Below are 20,785 nucleotides of genomic sequence, written 5' to 3'. Positions count from 1 at the left end.
CACAACCACAATCAATCAATAAAGTACATAAATTTACATTATTAACAGTATGCTTCCCATTTCTGTTTGTCAAACAGTCTCAACAGGAAGGAAATTTTCAAATAAAAACATAGCCCAGAACAATCATTACACAAAGCAAGAAAATTTCAAAGAGCTAGGGATCTTACCACATTTTTAATTTGTTTGAATGTCTGCCCTACTCTAGTAATTTTTGTTTTTGAGATGCTATTCCACCAAAAATACTGTCATTATTGCCACTTATTGCCATTATCTTGTTACACAGACACGTTTCCTGTCAGCATCATTACTTTTATCTGTGAGGTGGTTGTATCCTGGGGCTGATACCCCACACAGGACAGCCCAGGCTGCTTACTCGGCTGATGTCAATAGCATAATGTTTACGGTTAGGCTTGTGGAAGTTTCCACTCAGCCAGATTGCACAATAGGCAGTGCCAAAGTCAGCAAACTATTTCCTTATGCCAGTCACACACGCAAAAAGAGAGTGTGCAAGTAGTCTTCCACTTGGCCAATATTTATGAGGCCACACATCCAAACCAGCAATGTTCCAGTTCCAGTGGAATTGTACTTCAGTGAAGTGAAATGATTAGCAGCTACGTCTGCATTCTACAAGTGTTTATCCACGAGTTGCTTAGCCATGGTCATCAAGTAATCTTTGAGTGAGTTTCCAGATTTCTACTCTAATTTACAAATATTTACAGACTACACTGTGTCCAAAAAGCTAGTCTCAATTGGACTCTGATTCAGGAATGCATAGCTCATCCAGTTTGGATTTTGCTTCTAAGTGAGCTTTAAAGGACTTGTATAATTTATCCAGAGTGTCTTCATATGACTCAGACTACATATACTGCATCTTGAATAAATGCAGTGACTTATTAACACTGTCATTTGTAGTTCTGTAGATATGTTGGAGAAACTGACATTTATTTAGAGTGCACTACAGCACTCTTTCAGTGCCATTCCAGACAGTGTACTCAACTAAATTAGCTTACAAAATTGCTACTTAACACTGATTTGTACATTTTATAAATACACTGTTAAAAATTTGATTCAGTTTTTAGCAAATACCAACTCCCAAGATACTGTAGGATTCAGAATTTAACTAAAGATACAAACAACTTACACAAAGATAATTATGTGAATCTCTCATTCCTCACGCTGTATCAATGTTGTCTTAATGTTTCCAAAATTATCTATCAAAACTGCGCAAAAATAAGATACACAACTAAGATACAAAACTGTACTCTACCTAGATCCATGGCGATCCAATCCTTTGAGTCTTTACCTTCTATCTCTGGTATTCTATCATGTGGGTGTCGTTTCTTTTTGAAAACTCTTCTTACAAATTCTGCCGTTGCATACATATGCCTTGGTGATTTTCCAGTGACTATTACCATGTAATTCACATACTTAATTTCAGGAGGTACTGACACAACAAAAATATCTAACATATTCTCTCTCCTGAGGATACTCACAAGTTCCTCTATTTCAAAAACACCAGTCACTCCTCCTGCAAATGAGACAGTGATACTATAAGAATTTTTAATATTGGTTATAGAATTTATATCATTTTCTACTATTGAAAAGTAATGAAAGAAGTGTTTGGAACAGGTAAAAATATGTATACTGATTTCAAGCAACACACACAATAGTAAAACAAGCATAAAATAATTAAAACATTGACCTGAAAATAAGTTTTAAATAGGTATTTAGTGCGTCAATTAGCTTACTTTATATAATAAAATGTGCTAAAATCAAGGGTGTGTTTTAGTGACAAAATGCAAATTTATCAATGAATACGTGTAAAATGAAAATGGAAAAATGACATGAATTTAGTGTTTCATTATAAGATTTGAAAACTTTCACATGAAATTCATGCCATTATAGTAAAGAAAGTTAAGACAGACTGTAATTTCACACAAGCATCTTAACAGCTCATGCACCCAAGCTGCTGATAAGAATAACATACAGAAGAATGGAAAATTAAATTGAGGACATGCTGTATGACAATGAGTTTGGCTCCAGGAAAGGTAAAGGCACCAGAGAGGCAGTCTGATGTTGTGATTGATAATGGAAGCAAAACTAGAAAAAGCATTCCACAATGTAAAATGGTGTACAATGTTTAAAATTCTGGTAAAAATAGGAGTAAACTGTAGGGAATAAGGCTGGAAAGACCAAGAACGAAATGTTCGGGTTAAAAAGGGTGTAAGACAGGGATGCAATCTTTCATCCCTACTGTTCAATCTGTACACAGAAGAAGCAGTGAAGGAAACGAAAGAATGGTTCAGCTCCATATAGTGAAGAAAACATGTGAAGAGTAAAGGAACTTCATGCAAGGGAGCAACACCTGATAATTTGAATCTGAGTTCGCAGTATGTACAAAATTTAAGTACTGTACAATGAGAGAGAACAAAACAACAAACAACACAAAGAGATGAAAGAGTTATTTCACACAAAATAGGTATGAGAGGTACATATTAAGTTGTCCGTCTGCTCAAAACAAGCAGGAGAACAAGATTAAGGTTTAAAATCTTGATGATGAGGTCATTAGAGATGGAGTACATTCATAAATGGGGTAAGGTTGGGGAATGAAGTTGGCTGAGTCCTTTTCAAGCTTAAAGAAAACATGGGAGACCTATATCTGGCTCGATGGACTAGTATTTGAACTGTTGCCACTCCAAATATGAATCCCCTGTATTATCACTGTGCCACTTGCTTGGTAAGATGCAGATGATGGTAAACACAAAAATTAAGAGGAAGCTGCTTAAAGCATGACACCATCATACAAACTTATGATAGTTACATGGTGGAAAGGGAAGAGCCTTCCAGGAAACAGCTTTAATTTAAAATGTAAACAAATCCAAAAAATACTTGAAACATCTTAAACATGAAAGCTCAGCATAATAGCAAACTTTGGAGATAAAATGTCAAAAAGTGAACTTATTTTAACAACTTCAATCTAAATGTAAAACATCCAACACGTCAGCAGTTCCAAGCCTTTTAGATGTGTGGACCATAAGCTTGTGGCAATGGTTCAAATTAGTCCAGCCAGCTGGTTATAGGTTTTCCATGGTTTCTGTAAATAAGTAATTCCTGTAGCCACAAGAGAATCAATACCTGTATTAAAACTGGTTAATTTTAGCCTCAAATCATATCTACAGTCATTCTATTTCTGTACTTATTTTTTTAAAAAAAGTAAAACTGAAAAGGCTCATTCACATAGATAGTTTCTTGAAAAGCCCACCAAGTGTCTCAGTAAATAGTAATTTAACAATATCTCCAGAGAGACTAAGCGAAATGGCATAATAACTAACGCCCTCAACTCGCATGCAAGAGATATGCGTTCAGTTCCCAGGTCAGCTATCCACATATCGGTTTTCTGCAGTCACCCATGTCACTCTGTGCAAATGCCAGGATGGTTGCTCAAAAGGGCCATGGTCACTTCCCTCCCCTCCGGTAGTAAGAAATTTAAACAATGCTAATCTCTCATAATCTTAGCTGTAGACAGGATGTAAAACACCAATTGCCCTTCCTTCTTCTTGTGTCAGGATATTAAATGAGCAAAATACAAGCGAGTCATTCTTGTGAACACTTGTGTCCAAGAAAATACCAACTTGAAAATTATGATCAGATTGGTTTGTTTGGGGGAAGAGACCAAACAGCAAGGTCATCGGTCTCATCGGATTAGGGAAAGACACGGGAGGAAGTCGGCCATGCCCTTTCAGAGGAACCATCCCAGCATTTGCCTGGAGCGATTCAGAGAAATCACGGAAAACCTAAATCAGGATGGCTGGACACGGGATTGAACTGTCGTCCTCCCAAATGCGAGTCCAGTGTGCTAAGCACTGCGCCACATTGCTCGGTCTATGATCAGATTGTGGCACATTATGTGTTTACTCCATGAGCAGCCAGCCAAAGCTGTGTATCGTACATGCGAGGAATGACTGCTTAAATGCTTCTGTACCTGTTGTAATTAGTCTAATTTTATCCCCATGGGCCACACAGGGATGATATCTTGGGGGGCAAAAATATCTCTAGATTCTAGACTGGTCCCGAAATTTTGTGAGTATGCTCTGGCGGGATAACTGGTGCCTTTCTTCAAGTGTCTGACAGTTTTGATTTTTCAGGATGTTCTTGACACACTCATGTGGCTTAAACAAACATGTCACCATTTGTACTGCCCTTCTTTGAACACATTCAGTATCCCCTGTTAGATCTCTCTGGTTTAGGTACCATACAACTTCGCAATATTTTAAGATGGGTTGCACAGTGTTTTGTGAGCAAACTCATTGCAGTTCCCCCATATCCTACCAATCAACTGAAGACTACCACCTACTTTTCCTATGATTTAGCCTATACAATCATTCCATTTCATATCAGCACAAATTGTAATACCCAAGTATTTGTATAAGTTGACATTCCAACTATGACTTATTGATACTGCAGTCATGGACACGATTCTTTTGTGTTTTGTGAAGTTCATAATTTCACATTTCTGAACATCTAAAATAAGTTGACATTCTGTCTGAATATTAGTGCAGCTTTTTACAAATAACGCTTCATTATATATAAATGCACTATCTGCAAAAAGTCTGCCAGGTTATTAATATGCAGTGGGAACAGTAAGGGTAGCAAAATGCTTCCTGAGAGCATGCCTGAAGTTACTTCCATGTCTGTCAATGACTCTCCATCCATAACATGTTGCATCCTACCTACCAAGAAACCCTCAATCCAGTAATTTGACACTTCATACAAACATTCTTTTGATAATAAGAGTAGGTGTAGTGCAGAGTCGAATGCTTTTTGAAAGGCATGAAATACTGCATCTAGCTACCTGGTTGCCTTGATCCATGGCTTCTAGGAGGTTGAAAAGCACAAGTTTGTTTCTCAAGACCGGTGTTACCAGAGTACTTGCCAGTTGGCATGGAGATATCATTCTGTTCAAGGTGCATCATTATGTTTGAGCTCAGAATCTGTTCTAAAATCCTACAACAGATAGATGGCATGGATACTGAATGGTAGTTTGTGGATCACTTACACTACCCTTCTCATATCAGTGTCATGCACATTGCTAAAATTGGGAGATGGGGATATACTAGACATGACCTATACTGGAATAGGAAAGGGCAACAACAGTTGGCTGAGCTTCTTGCAGACAATGTACAGAGGGGGGGGGGGGGGGGGCACCATCACACACAGCAAGATCCCTGTAGTTACTGGTGTCAGACATGCACCTTTATAAAGTTAGAATCAGGATACAGGCACGCTGCTTTAAAAGAAATGAAAGTAATAGAAGAGCCTCACAAAATGCTTAAGAATGCACAGCAAAGTAAGGTTAGCTTATTTCATCAAAATATTACAGGTCTGAGTAATAAGGGAGGAGAGCTTCTTGCCTATTTGGAAAACTTACAGAGCTCTGAAAAGATAAGACATCCTGTGCCTGTCTGAGCACCACATAACCACAGAGTTAGATAAGTTACATATAAAAGAATACATTATAGCAGCTTACTCATGTGGAACTAATATGGGAAAAGAAGGAGTTCTTAAGTACATTAAGACAGAAGACAAGTTCAAAAACAATAAGACAAGTAGATTTTGTAGTGATCAGCACAAAGAAGTATGCTTCTAAATTAATATTGAAAAATAGTTCACTTTTAATTTTAACTGTATATAGATGACAGCAGGGAAATTTTGGACTGTTTATGAGGACATCTTCAACTTTTGTAGTCCTGTCTTCCTCAGTTGCACGTAATATTACGGTATATTGATAATTTTTACTTATGGACCGTCTGACAGCAACTGAATAAAACACAATTTTAGTGCCATACGCGTTTCGCTTTTATTTTCTGCAAGGCATCATCAGTGGGAGGTTGCGTGGACAATTTCTTACATATTACGATCCTGTTGCATTTTTGGTGTTGTTCTTCTTCTTATGAATGCAAATTTACTGTTTTTTTCCCCCACACTCCACAGCACTATGAACTGAATGCTTGTTTCAATGCAATGTTTATGAGGAACCTGGATTCCTTACTGTGCTATCTGTCAGACGGTAGCAAGTAGTTAATATTCTGTGGTGACTTCAATGTACACCTTCTATGGGATTCTGATAGTAGAAATGACCTGGAAACCTTATTTGAATTCTACAATTTGATCACAATAATTATTTTCCAACGCAGGTGGATAAAGACAGTAGGATTCTAATTGATAATGTGTTCTTTTGTGAAGCTCACAGCAAGAAAATAACTGTTTACCCAATAACAAATGCTCTCTCTGTTCATGATGCACAGTTAGCTAGGATAAATAACATTGTGCCCTACAGTTTGGATACTCCTCAGTGGAAATCAGTAAGAATAATTAATGGCTCCAGGACAAATGTTTTTAAGAATAATTTACAGGAGATGACTTGGGATGAAATTTATAATGAATTAAATGCTAACATAAAATGTAATCTATTCCATAATAAATTCATATTATTATTTGAAAATAACTTTCCTTCATAAGTAAATCAGGAAGGACACTAAACAGCCATGTAAAATCCATGGACTATTAGAAGGATTAAAGAATCCTGTGAAAGGAAAAGGGAAATGTATCTTTTGGCAGGAACAAATAAGGATCCTGCAGTAGTTACACACTACAAAAATTGCTCAAAATTAGTAAGAAAAGTTATTAAAAATCAATGAGTATGCACATAATGTCAGAAATCAGTAATTTCAACAACAGACTTAAGATTATACGGAATGTAGTGAAACATGAGATAGGACAACCAGCCACAGAAGAAGATAACGTCACTATTCAACTGAATGGAAGTGCTATAAATGATGAGTCATGGGTAGCAAATATATTTAATAATCACTTCTTAAATACTGTAGAAAGCATAGGGACAAACATTTCAAGAGAAAAATCACAGCAGTATGTTGAAAAAGTGACTACCATAAAATTCAGTCATGTGAATGTATCACGAACATCGTCTGAAATTAAGAAAATTATACATTCTCCCAAAAATAAAATCTCATCTGGTTTTGATGGTGTTTCCAATACAGTACTAAAGGTTTGTTCCTGCAAAATAAGCTTAGTCTCGTCTGAAATATGTAATGCCTCACTAACTCAAGGCATTTTTCTAGAGAGACAGAAATATGTCATTGTTAAACCCTTCTTAAAGAAAGTTGATAAGTGACATATCAATAACTACCAACCTGTTTCACTGCTGACATCATTTTCTAAAATTTTTGAGGTGGTGAAATATTTCAGAATAATATCTCACCTTAGTAACAATAAGATCCATAGCAAATCACAGTCTGGGTTTCAGAAGTGTTGCTCTACTGAGAATGTCTTTTACATGTTCACTCACCAGATTTTACAGACATCAAATAATAAAATAGTACCAGTTGGTGTTTTCTGCAACCTACCAAAGACATTTGACTGTATCAATAACAGTATTCTCCTAGATAAATTGAAGTTTTATTGGGACTGATGGAATGGTCAACCAATGGATAATGTCATATCGAACCAAAAGAACGCAGAAAGTCGTACTTAGTAATTCAATCACTACAATTCAGGGACATAACTCTGACTGGGATGAAGTCACATATGGGATTCCTCAAGGCTCAATCTTAGGTCCACTATTGTTCCTGATATATGAAAATGATCTTCTGTCTAATATACAACAAGCAGAATTAGTTCTTTTTGAAGATGAGACTAGTATTGTAATCACTCCAAGCATACATGCAAAAACAGAAGAAATGGTAAACAAAGTTCTTAAAAGTATCATTGACTGGTTTTCTGTGAATAGTCTCACCCTCAATTTTAAAAAGACACAACATACCCAGTTCTGCACATCTAGGGGTACTATACCAATGGTAAGCGTAATACACAGTGACGAAATAATAAATAGGGTGGAAGCCTCAGAATTCTTAGGTATCCATATTGATGAGAGCTGAAATCGGAAAAAGCAAATTTTGTAACTCCTAAAATAATTTAGTTCAGCATTGTTTGCACTTAGAATCATCGCAAATCCTGGGGAGAGACAAATCAGTAAGTTGACATATTTTGCATATTTTCATTCATTAATGTCATATGGAGTAATGTTCTGGTTTAACTGATATTTAAGAAAGAAAGTATTCATTGTGCAAAAAAATGCTGTAAGAATAATATGTGGTGATCACCCACAATCCCCTGGTAGACATCTGTTTGAAGAGTTGGGCATTCTGACTACTGCTTCACAGTATATCTATTCCCTCATGAAGTTTGTTGTAAATAATCCACTACAGTTCAAAAGGAACAAGGATGTACATACTTACAATACCAGAAGGAAAAATGACATTCATTACTCCACATAACGTAGTATTTAGCACAAAATTGATGCACAATGCTGCAACAAAAATTTTTAATCACTTACCCAGTGATATAAAATGTCTGACAGACAGCAAAGTACAATTTCAAAACAAATAGAGAAAGTTCCTCATTGAGAACTACTTCTATTCTACAAAAGAATTTCTGTTACTGTAAAGTGTAAAAGGTGGTGGGTAGGAATTACTAATTCACATCTGTATATCTTCTTCTTTATATACTTTTATATTTAAAAAGCTTAGAAATGTTCAGAATGTAATCACATGTACAAATTAATTTGCACTGTGAATGTAAAATGTTTTGTTCCACATCATTACGATCTGGTGCGCAAAATGATCCATGGAATATGTAACTAACTTGTAGATGAATGTGTCCTGTGTTTCCTTCCAACTACTGAGTACAGTCTGTGGTCTATTACAATTACAAGAGGGGCTAACTCACTTACGGAAAGTGATATGGATTCCATCAGGCCCTTGGGGCTTGTCTAATTTTATCTATTTCAGCTGTTTCTCAATCCCACTGGTGCTAATATCTGTGTCCCTCATCATTGCATCAGTGCAACAATTAACCAGGAGCTGCACTCCTGTAACTTCCTTTGTAAAGAAACAGTTGAAAATGAAGCTCAATATATATAGGGTTTCGCTTTGCTACCATTAACTTCAGTTCATGTGTCATCCGTAAGTATCTGAACACTAAGTTTAGTGCCTGTAGCCAGTACACATAAATGGAATTTCTTTAGGTTTTGTGAGATATTTTTCAACAAGATTCTACTACAGCAGTCATTTAAAGGTTCATACTCTGCCCCTCTGACAATAAAATCTGTTTAATTCAGCACCTCTCCATCTATACTGTATACAAAAAGGCGACAGCTCTTGTCTCAGCAGCGCCACAGGAGAGAACATCATTCATTTGTGAATTATTTGCATGAGTTTCAAGAGAGGCAACTTATTTTCATTTACCTGGGTGTTTAGTAGTTTAATTTGTAAATTTCTTGCATGTTTGTGTGCTTAGCAGGTGCAGTCTAGCATTTTAATTACTATGAGTGTACAGTCCTGCCATCTTCAGTAAGGGTAGGGACTGGAATTTCTGTGTTCAGATACACGCTGAGTTGGTGAGCCTTCACACACAGCTCCAGGTGGTGCCGGATTCGGTTACGCAACTTGAGTCTGTTGCCAACAGGCACCACTGTGGGGAGCTGGATGTGGAGATCCAGGGAATGTCCAGGATGTTCCATGCCCCCCCCCCCCCCCCCATTAACCACTACTGTGGTAACCCCACTTACTGCCTGCAACTGAAGTTTCCTCACCCATGGTTGAGTGGGAACCCGTTCTGAGGTGTGACAGGCAGCAAGACTTTCTGGCAGGCTGATTGAGTGGCCTCCACAGTGTGTCTGATAGACAGATTTCACGGGCCAGCTGTGGCTGATAAAGATCCTGAGCCAGATGCAGTCTTATGTCCTGTTTCATAAGAAGTCTCTTGACCTGCAAGATCTGTGCATTCACAGAGGGTGGGATGACTGGTAATTGGGAGCTCCAATGCTAGGCACATAATGGGACATCTTAGGGATATGGCTCCCAAGGAGTGGAGGAAATCTGCTGTGCACTCTGTGTGCATACGGGGGAAAGTTATCCTAGATGTGTCATGAAGAGCACAGGGTGCAGCCAACTGCAGGTAGTGGCTCATTTTGGTACTAATGGCGGGTATTGCTTTGGATCAGAAGAGATTCTCTCTGGTTTTGTGTGTGTAACTGAAGATATAAAGACTACCAGTCTCGCTTGCAAAAGGCCACCTGTAGCATCATTGACAGGACCAATTGCAGACTTTTGATATAGAGCCACGTGGAGGGGCTGAATCAGAGGCTCACACAGTCCTGTGACCACGAAGGCTGCAGATTCCTTGACTTGCACCTCTGGTTGTAGGGGCATTGGGTTTTGCTTAATAGGTCAAGGGTCCATTACACACAGGAGGCAGCTACATGGGTAGCAGGGGTAGTTTTTGGAATGTACTGGGTGATTCTTTACATTTGAGGGTGTCAGGAAAGAACAAAAAGGGCTTCAGTCTAGGTCACTCACAGATGAGGGCAGACCTACTAACCATAGGTATTATGGTAGTAAACTGTTGTAGCTGTGTTGGGAAAGAATCAGAGCTCCAAGCCCTAATAGAAACCACTGAAGCTCAAATCATTACAGATACTGAAAGCTGGTGAAAGCCTGAGATAAGTTCAGCCAAAATTTAAAAAAAGGGCCTAATGGTGTTTAATAATGATAAATTAAATACAAATGGTGGTTGTGTGTTTTTGGCTGTTTGAAATAGTTTATCTCGTAGCGAAATTGAAGTAGATAGTTCCTGTGAGTTAGTATGGGAAGAAATTAATATTAATATTAATAATGACAATAATAATTAATAATTGCTTTCTTTTACTTACATAAATGATTTAGAAGACAATCTGAGCAACTCTCTTAGATTACAGATGATACTGTTTCTTCATCTACTCTACTAAACATTTAAATCTTTCAACTTGTTATACTTGCTTTTAGTACTTTACTAATCATTATTGCTGCAGCTTCTTCATGGTAACTGATACTAGTTTCAACATGTATATCCTCAAATGGATTAAGTCCATTTGTTGCCTTTACATCTAACACATCTCCACCATGAGTGGATTTTTGAACTATGTGTTCTCTGTAGTTTCCAGACAAAGTATTAATTATTTTTTCACATGATATCTTGTCACACCTACTACTTACAAAATTGTAACTCTCCCAATCAGTTGTTGGGTAATTAAAGTCTCTGGAGTCCACTTTCAGAGCTTTTGAAGACAGATCTCTCGGCAACAGGGCAGATTGACAACAATTTCACAAAGCTTGTTTCTTTATTAAATTCAATGCCGACATTCAACTACAGTTTAAAAAACAACAGTGATATTCACAAACAAAATAAAAAATGATACTCATCATCCATTCATTAGCCTAAGCATGGTACAGAAAGAAGTGGAGTATGTAGCAATTACACAACAATACAAACCCAAAATATTGGATGTCATGGTGATGAAACTTAAGCAAAATGAAGACAAACAACATACAAAAAGGTGTATTAGTTTGCTACAGCACAAGTAACTTCAAAATAGACTGTGATCACAAAACAGAACATGCAGGAATGTTTCTTGCTTTTAATGGTCTCTATGAACTCCATGAGAAATGAGTGTCATTCTTCTTAGAAAGTTGATCACGCTGCAAACAGATTCTTTACCATATCCTATTGGATTCAGATAAGAAGATAGAGCTGGTCACTCCATCATTCTTCATCACATAAGTCTTGAGTTTAACAACTCACCAGTGAGAAGCTCATTAGAGAAAGATCCATCATAGTATGTAACATAAATTCTACACAACAAAGTTCACTATTTTGGCTGTCTTCTCTTGCTCTTACAATATTAACTGCTGTATTACTCACATAAATGCAACTGTCTGCCATATACAGAAGATACAAGCATACTACTGTGTTAATTTAGTGCATCATTACTGTTGCAACAACATATGTAACTTTCACATCAATGTCTTTGCTTCCTCAACTAACTGTAATTTTTACATTTTTTTGTTTCAGTTCATGGAAAACAGTGTCTCTGCCTGAAAATTATTTCCGATTCTTATGTCCTACTACAGTTTAGGCCTTTTTGGTGAAAAGCTTACTTGTTTGACAGTCTTTCTGCTGTGCCTATATGGGACTTAGCATCTCTGCTGTATGGTGACTAATAATCTATTTTTTTTTCATAATACTGTTATTATTCCATGCTGGATTTTTGACTGTTAGAATTAAATTCAATGTATCATAAACACAGGATAAATTAAAACAAGTATAGCTTTGCAAATGTCCAGTGTTATACATAGAAGAACTTCGTAGACGTACAGGTTGTAGAAACCTTGTAAGTAATTAATGTCTCTGAATTCTCATTTACATATCCACTGACTAAGAAAATACTAACTATCTAACACAAAATAATACAAAGTGGCATTGTATGTTGCGAGATATGAGACACGGTTTAGTTGCGTCAAAAAGTATTAGCCTATTTAGTTGGTCCCATTTATCTTTCCTTTGTGAGCTGAAAATATATGTTGAGTATGATGATTACTCTATCAACATGTGGTGTTTGTTTTGTTTATGATAGCAAGAGAGGCAGACACAAGAAACCAGGTACCAGCACTCTCAAACAGCACTAGAATGCTCAAATTAATGATGATTTGATGAACATATTGCCATTAACTATACCTTTAGACAAACATGGTAAGACACAGCACATATATTTAGAACATAACCAAGGATACTGGCATGAATATTGATCATCTGAACAATATTTCACCCCACCCACTGACTCTATGTCAGTTGCTATGAACTGTGACCTTTCTGAGAGGAAATAATAAATCCAGATACACAGCTGAGTTGATACTCCACAGGCATGCAGTTTAATTAGAAGTTGCTTGTGGGGAATGGTATCAAAAGCCTTATGGAAATCTAGAAATTTGGAATCAATTTGAGATCCGCTGTTGATAGCAGTCGTTACTTCATGAGAATAAAGAGCTAGTTGTGTTGCACAAGCAAGATATTTCCTGGATCCATGCTCATCGTTATCTCTGAGGAAATTCATAATGTTTGAACATAGCATATGTTCCAAAATTCTACAGCAAACTGACATCAGTGATTTTAGTCTGCAGTTCATCAGATTACGCCTCTTCCCTTTCTTGGGTGTTGGCATGACCTGTGCAACTTTCCAGTCTTTAGACATTGATCTTTTTTGTTTTCTCAAATGAGCAGCTATATATGGTTGCTAGTAGGGAGATATTATATCAGTATCCTCTGAGAGGAATGTAATTGGTATACAGTGTGGAGTGGAAGTGATCTGAGTTGCTTCGCTACACCAGGGATACCTACTTCTAAGTCACTCATGTTAACAGCAGTTCTTGATTTGAATTTTGGAATACTTACTTCACCTTCTTTGGGGAAGGAATTTCGAAAAACCTTATTTAGTAACTCTACCTTAGTGGCATTGTCACTGGAGACATTAACATCACTACTGTGCAGCGAAGGTATTGATTGTGCCTTGCAGTTTGTGTACTTTACATATGACCAGAATTGCTATGGATTTTCTTTCGGGTTTTGGGACAGAATTGTTTTGAGACAACTATTAAAAGCATCTTGCATTGAAATCCATACTAAATTTTGAGCTTCTGTAAAACTTCATCAATCTTGGGAGTTTTGCGTTATATTAAATTTGGCATGCAACAGTGTCCTGACCTATTTTGTGTAATATGGGGGGGATTAGTCCTGTCTCTTAGTAATTTATATATAGTATAAATTATCTGTCATGGTACTCCTCAATTGCTCAGGATTATTTGCTGCTTGCTAAGAGGTCAAGTAAGTTTTGCAACCGTTTACAATTTGAGTGGGTTTCTAAACTAATTAAATAATTTTTGAAGGAAGCATTTAATACAATTTCAAATGTTGTTTTATGCCTACTATCAGCTCTGAACATGTAGCTTCCCCAGCATTTTGAGTGTAGATTGATATTGTGGTGTGCGTACTGTAAGACCTTCTGTACACACACCATCAGATTATTTGACTTGTCGCTCTAACGAAGTAGGCGAGTGTCAGCAATATGTCTCGTGGTCTTATCGTGGCATGTTTATCTTCTGTCATTAGGTCAGACAATAGAAATGCCACTTGCACATGTAGAGTAGCAGATTCAGATTGATGGTGACGAACTTTAAACAGAACTTGATTAATTTTCACATACATTTATTAAAATAATAACATGCATAAACATTACGAAAATTGATTCTGGATGCTATTTACAATTGACAATCTGAAGTTCCTTTGGTGTTGGTATGTTAATCTTATTCTCACATATCTCTGATACTTGACAAAGTGTCTATACATTTATCTTCATGGCTATGTACAGGAGTATGATAATCTTCTTAGGTGCAGACTGAAACTTGACTATAGACTGGTACAGACTAATGCAGACTGGTGCAGACAAATGCAGACTCACTAATCGGAGGTCTGTACACTCGTTATAATACCTCGCGCATTCAGGTATCACTGCGCGAGTGTGATCCGCAAGGAGAAAAGGTTCTACGTTAGCGGAAATCTCATTGGCTGCGTTACATATTAATATGCGGATCGGCGGAAGCAGAATTTGGTCCGTCTCTAAGGCAGTGCCATCTCGTAGTGCGGAGACGGACGAGCGCTGCCTGTGCTGTTGTGCTTAGCGGGGTGCGCTCTAGTGGGAAAGTTGTGTACGCGCTGACCACGCGGAACACAACAGATACCACCATTAACTATAATTCTATGAGTGGGGTACATTTCTGAGATGATACTCAAGTTTTCTTTGAACATTTTAACAACTATATCATCTGGGTTAGGAACCTACTGTTGCCTGTTGCCCGAACTAGAAGTACTTGATCCTCTTCATTCTAAATCCAACTCAAGTGACTGAAAGTAATTTATTACTTGGTCAAGACTAGCACTCAATTTCACAATAACTGTGATGTAGACGCCTGGTCCTAATGTTTCTTGCTGTAATTAAGGCTACTGTTGTTTTATAGTAATTCAATTATGCAACGAAGCATACACGTATGTCATGAATGAAACAATTTGTCACATAGAAACTCTGTACTGAACTGGGACTCAAACCTGGAGCTCTCTCTCTCTTTTTTTCTTTTCATTTTTTTTGTGAGAACTGACTGAAATATCAAGGTACAACACATCTTCACTCAAAATTTCATATCTGCCAGAATCTCCATCACACTTTCTAAAACTTCACAGAAGCTCTCCTGCATACCTTGCTGGACTATAGTTGTAGTCAGAAACAATGATAGTCGAGTTTAAGCTTGTTCTGTTTACCTACATCATATATTCTCTAATAGCCAATGAGTGTTCAGTAGTGTTCTGAGACCTCTACTGTAAATGTCGTAGCCAATGTGAGCATTAAACGTGATCGTAGAGGGTTGAACGTGAATTTCTACTCCATTTGTTGCAAGTTGTCATCGCTGATGGCAGTGGTAAGTGACAAAATCTACATAAGCAAGCGAGAGACATAATTTGCAGTATACACACTTTCTTCAAAAGTGCAAAACATGTGTATGTGTGTACCACAACTCGTGCTTGGAACCAGCAACACAGCAATACTCGTCTGTGCCTTTATCTGATCAAAGCATAATCATTCATGAATCAGACTATAGCACAACTGAAAGAAAATATACTGCAGAGAAAAGGCATGGCCACAGCACACAGTTCATCATGAAGTGAAAGATTCATGACAGAATACCATCAATATTATAATGTCATAGCACATGACAAGGCACTGTGTCTGATCAATACAGATTTCCTCTTTTATCATTCAAACTTCCTGTCATTTCAACACAGAAAACTAAACAGTTGCTGGAAGCCAGCAGGGTATAACATTGGTTACCCCAAAAGTGGTTTTACCAATAACAGGAGAAAGCTGTGCTGGGAGTGTGTATAGGATGTGTTTTACTACACAAGTAGTCACAGGATACGATGCATAGGGCATGAAAATGGGTTGAGGAGGGGATAAGATTAGCCAACAATGTTGCAAAGTTTCAAAAGATAACAAAAAGATGATCTGAGTGGCTTGGAGAAATAGTAGCTCTGGCGCACCTAATTTCAGGAAATCATAGTCTCAGTGGAGACTTTGAATGACAAATTCAAGGTGCACTATTTGCTTGTAATAAGTGGCCTGGCAGACATCCACTGTTTTTATAATGAAAATATGTAGTATCATATTAGAAGGGAGAAAGTGTCCACATAATCCACTCACGAAGTTGTTGGAAAATGTTCTGCTCTAAGCACTATCATAGTAATAATTGTTTGGGTTTGAAGCTTTAGCATTAATGGAAATTCAGGTATTCCTATAATGCATCCAACTGTTCTTCTTAAATGCCCAAACATGTTTCATATCCTTGTTCCATCATCAATGGGTATCTTTATACAGTTCTGTTTTAGGTAATAATTATTCTAATGAAATAAGGCCTGAAAACAGTGTCTGAAGAGATTATTACCTTATTTTCTAGAATGTTGGTTTATTTGGGAACATCTTTACTATTTGCCAGTAACTTGCCATCTGCAGCTAAATGATTTTACTGTGAGTTTGGTTGGTCATGTAACAGATCACTTTATCAATAAGTGCAATTTTGTTGTACAAAAATATTTCACTGTAAGTAGCAGCATTACTTACAGCAAAATATAATTATGAAATATTTTTGTACAACCAGCTTAAGTTTACAGATGAATTAATGTGTTACTTCACCAACCAAATCACAATAACATCATTCAGTTGCAGATGGCAAGCTATCCATATCCAATAAAGTAAAGAGGGTCCCTCAAAAACAACATCCTAGAACAGAAGGTAATAATTTTGTCAGACAAACCGTTTTTAGGTCTACTTTCTTACAAATAATTATTACCTAAAGCAAGTGTGCATTTTGCAAATTGTATAAATACTGTCCGAGAATGGCACAAAGGTGTTGTGTGTTTGGACATTTAAAAAAACAGTTGTTTGCACAATAGGTGGTCCTAAATTCCATAATAGTATCAAAAGTCTTTCTTAAAATTGAGGATGACTTCTACAATGTGTTGTTTGTGGAGGATGACTCCTACAATGTGTTGTTTGTGGAGGATGACTCCTGATATTGGCAGGGTGGTGTTATCAAATGTCGAGTAGTGTCTCCTAAACCCACACTGGGAGCAGCTAAATAGCTTCCTGGACTCTAGGAGCCACAGAAGAACACAACTGGCAAGTCAGTTCGGGCTTTATCATGTGAGATGTCAAGGAAATGTTACAACAGCTGCCTCCTCCAGTTGTAGGAGGTGTAATAGAACCACCACTCTCCACATGTTGAGTAGTGGCCATCAGTCCAAACTGCATTAAATAAAACATAGGAAGCTATTTTTTGTTGTAGTCTGAGATTCTGCAGCATACTCTAGTGAATCTTGTTTAGTCCAAATGAAACAGTGTGCTGACAGAGCTGGTTCCACGTCACACATTGTGACAAATCAGTTGTACAACTCTGTACATTCAAGGTAAAATTCAGGCTGTTCCTTATCACAGTTTCACGACACTAGCAAAACATGTAGGACTCTGGTTGAGCTGTTAATTTTGTAGAAATTTTTCACTATTTCTTGGGCTACAACCTCTGTTGCAGAGGCAAGGGAGCTATTTTTCACTACATTAATGAGTGGATATAATTGTTCTCTTCCAGAAGTCTTTGTGTACTCCCATACTTTGGTTGATGATACACAACAGTTTATTCAGAAAAACAGCTTATGCCGTGACCCATTCTTGCTCTTCCGAATGTTGATAGGTATAGTGATTTGTTACCTTTCCGACAAAACTCACAATAACCTATGTACTCCGACACCTATTAGTCGACATTACCGGTAATATGGAGTGTGGCGACCCTTTGAGTTTATGATTCCTTGAACTCTGCTGGAGACACTTTCAATAAGGTGTCTAAATGTCTATGGAAGAATGGAAACCCATTCTTCCTCAAAAGTCAAAACCAGAGAAGATAGTGTTGATTAACACTGTGTTCTGGAGCGAATTCGACATTCTAACTAGCCCCAAAGGAGTTTCCTAGGGTGCAGGTCAGAACTCTGGCCAAGCCAGTCCACTTCAGCAATGTTATTGTCCACAAGCCATTGCCTTAAAGACACTGCTTTACGGCAGGGGCACTGTCATGCTAGCACAAACAATCATTGTCTCCAAATCGTTCCTGTACTGTATGCAGCACGCAACTCACTTAGCATTTTTTGAAGTGCAATAAGGGAACCATAATCTAACCATGACAAACACCTCCATACCGTAACAACAGCCCCTCCGTACTTCACTGTAGGCACTACACATGATAGCAGGTAACATTCTCCAGGCATTTGCCAAGGCCAAACCCTTCCATCAGATTGATGCAGGGTATAACATCATTCATTACTCCAAATCGCTCATTTCCAGCCGTCCACAGTCCAGTTGCATCATCCTTTACATCATCTCAAGCACTGGTTACGACTGACTACAGGCATGTGTGGCTTATGAGGAGCTGCTTGACCACTGTGCCCCATTCTTTAATTCCATATGCACAGTTATTGTGTTAGTCGGACTGCTGATAGCAGTTTGGAACTCACGAGTAATTCCCTACACAGATTTCATGTGAGAATTTAGATTCACCCTCTGCAATGCTCAGTGGTCGCTGTCCTTCTGTAAATGAGGTCCACCTGGTCTCAGTTTAGATGTCTTCGTTACTTTGTGTTTGCAGTTCATAATTACATCACCAACAGTTGACTAGTGGAGCTTGAAAAGATTTGAAATGACCCTAATGAATCTGATAGTCAAGTGACACCCAGTGACAAGACCACATTTGAAGTCACAGAGTGCTCCTGACTAGCCTCTACTGCTGTTACTGCTTCTCTACTAATAACACAATACTCCCCACATCCTTTTATGATGGTGGATCCACCTCTCATGACATATAGTGGTTAATTTCACATTACAAAGGGTTTCTGGATACTTCAGATAGTGTGTGTGTGTGTGTGTGTGTGTAGCTCTTTCTGACTCAATCAGTGCTACACTTTCTGTACACAAAATGATTCTGAACCTTCACAGTGAAATCTGCCGATCCCTCAATGCAGTCGGATAATCATGGCTCTGTCTAGGAACAGTCTGTCTCCTAAAACAATCAGCAAATTTTTGATGTGGATGGATCAATAGCTTTTTGGATGACCTCTTCAATCATGTGGTCCACCCACTCCTGGCAGCTATTGTAAAATTTTATCACGATCAGTAGACAGTATAAAATCCAGGTCACCATGCTAAGTATTCATTTTACACGTCTTCTTTCAGATAATGTTGTCCCAGTCAACTTGATTAAAATACGATGTGTTCAGTGAACACATTGACAGTTTCACATAATCAAACCTCTGCAAAAGCGGAGAGATCTATGGCGGAGAACAACCACACAGAAGTGGTAAATGGCCTCATTTTACATGTGTTTAGAAGACACAGTTCTTCTGGGAGAAAGCAAATCCTCAATATCTCTTCCCCAAGAACAAATGTCTGAGGAAATCAATAACACACAAAGTATGTTAACATCTTCAATTAATAATAATAATAATAATAAAAGGTGGGAGGAGCTGTTGAATGACGCCTGTGAGATTTGACTACTGATATGTTTGTGATCATGTAAATCGAAATTGCACACTGTTGTTGCTCAAGCAATGTGCACCAATACATTTATTGCTTGTAGTTGAGTGACTCCACACTTCATCCTTTCACCACTGAGGGTGATCCTCCCTATGGAGTTTGTAATCTCTACAGACAGGCTGCATTTCAGATGTATCTCTTTCCCCTTTTCTCTTTGGCGTGGAGGTGACACTGTATGAGAGGGTATGGAGCAGAAAGGGTAGGTGGTTCTGTTACTAATATGTCCATAAACTATTCCAGTAGTTGGTACATCTGTCGGATTTGCAGATGCATCATAAAATCAGCTGACATGACATTTTGGCATTCCAACTGGCTGCCAATTGCAAACACCACTAAGACATCAGAATCATCACCCCTAAACAGGGCACAAAATACCTATAGTATGTGGGCCAAAAACTTTAGTAAAGTGTACAAGCACAGGCACACTATGACTTATTACGCTGGTAAAGCCTACACTTCTCCACAAGTTATTGGTGTATTCTGTTCATATGGTTTGGTATCCATTTCCTTGTCTTTTATGTACAGGACACTTAGCCAGTCTGGGTTACTGGAAGTAATCAATTAATATTTTATTGACCATCTAAATTTACTTTCACATTTGGAGCTTCGACAAAGCTACCAATATTTGTTCCTGTGGTGTCACCGCCAGATACCACACTTGCTAGGTGGTAGCCTTTAAATCGGCCGCGGTCCGTTAGTATACGTCGGACCCGCGTGTCACCCCTGTCAGTGATTGCAGACCGAGCGCCGCCACACGGCAGGTCTAGAGAGACTTCCTAGCACTCGCCCCAGCTGTACAGCCGACTTTGCTGGCGATGGTTCACTGACAAATTACGCTTTCATTTGCTGAGACTATAGTTAGCACAGCCTTCAGCTACGTCATTTGCTACGACCTAGCAAGGCGCCATTATCAACTGCTATTTATCTTGTGATGCATGTACCGTCAGACCGATGTTCACCAATTATGGATTAAAGTTAAGTATTCCAGAAATCATGTACTATTTTTGCTACTATAAGACCTTGACTTGTTCCAGACCTCACGCCAGCCTGCGTGAGCTACACGCGTGCCTTTCGGCTACCTGTCACTGTGGATTGGCTGTCTTGCCAGTCCACAACAGTTCCAACAGTGGCATATTGCCAAGCCACCCTGTCTTT

At 38.1% G+C, this 20,785-nt stretch overlaps 1 protein-coding gene across 1 annotated transcript in view; it reads right to left on the bottom strand.

The window, feature by feature from the left end:
• The window catches only part of LOC124797957, a 28,808-nt gene that overhangs the window by 668 nt on the left and 7,355 nt on the right, over positions 1–20,785 (bottom strand). The window contains exon 2 of the mRNA XM_047261114.1: positions 1,268–1,528. Within this exon, the coding sequence (XP_047117070.1) occupies positions 1,268–1,528 (261 nt within the window). The remainder of the gene's footprint in view (positions 1–1,267; positions 1,529–20,785) is intronic.

This window comes from Schistocerca piceifrons, chromosome 5, assembly GCF_021461385.2.
Source record: "Schistocerca piceifrons isolate TAMUIC-IGC-003096 chromosome 5, iqSchPice1.1, whole genome shotgun sequence".
In the NCBI taxonomy this organism is placed as follows: domain Eukaryota; kingdom Metazoa; phylum Arthropoda; class Insecta; order Orthoptera; family Acrididae; genus Schistocerca; species Schistocerca piceifrons.
This window is presented reverse-complemented; position numbering and strand designations above follow the sequence as displayed.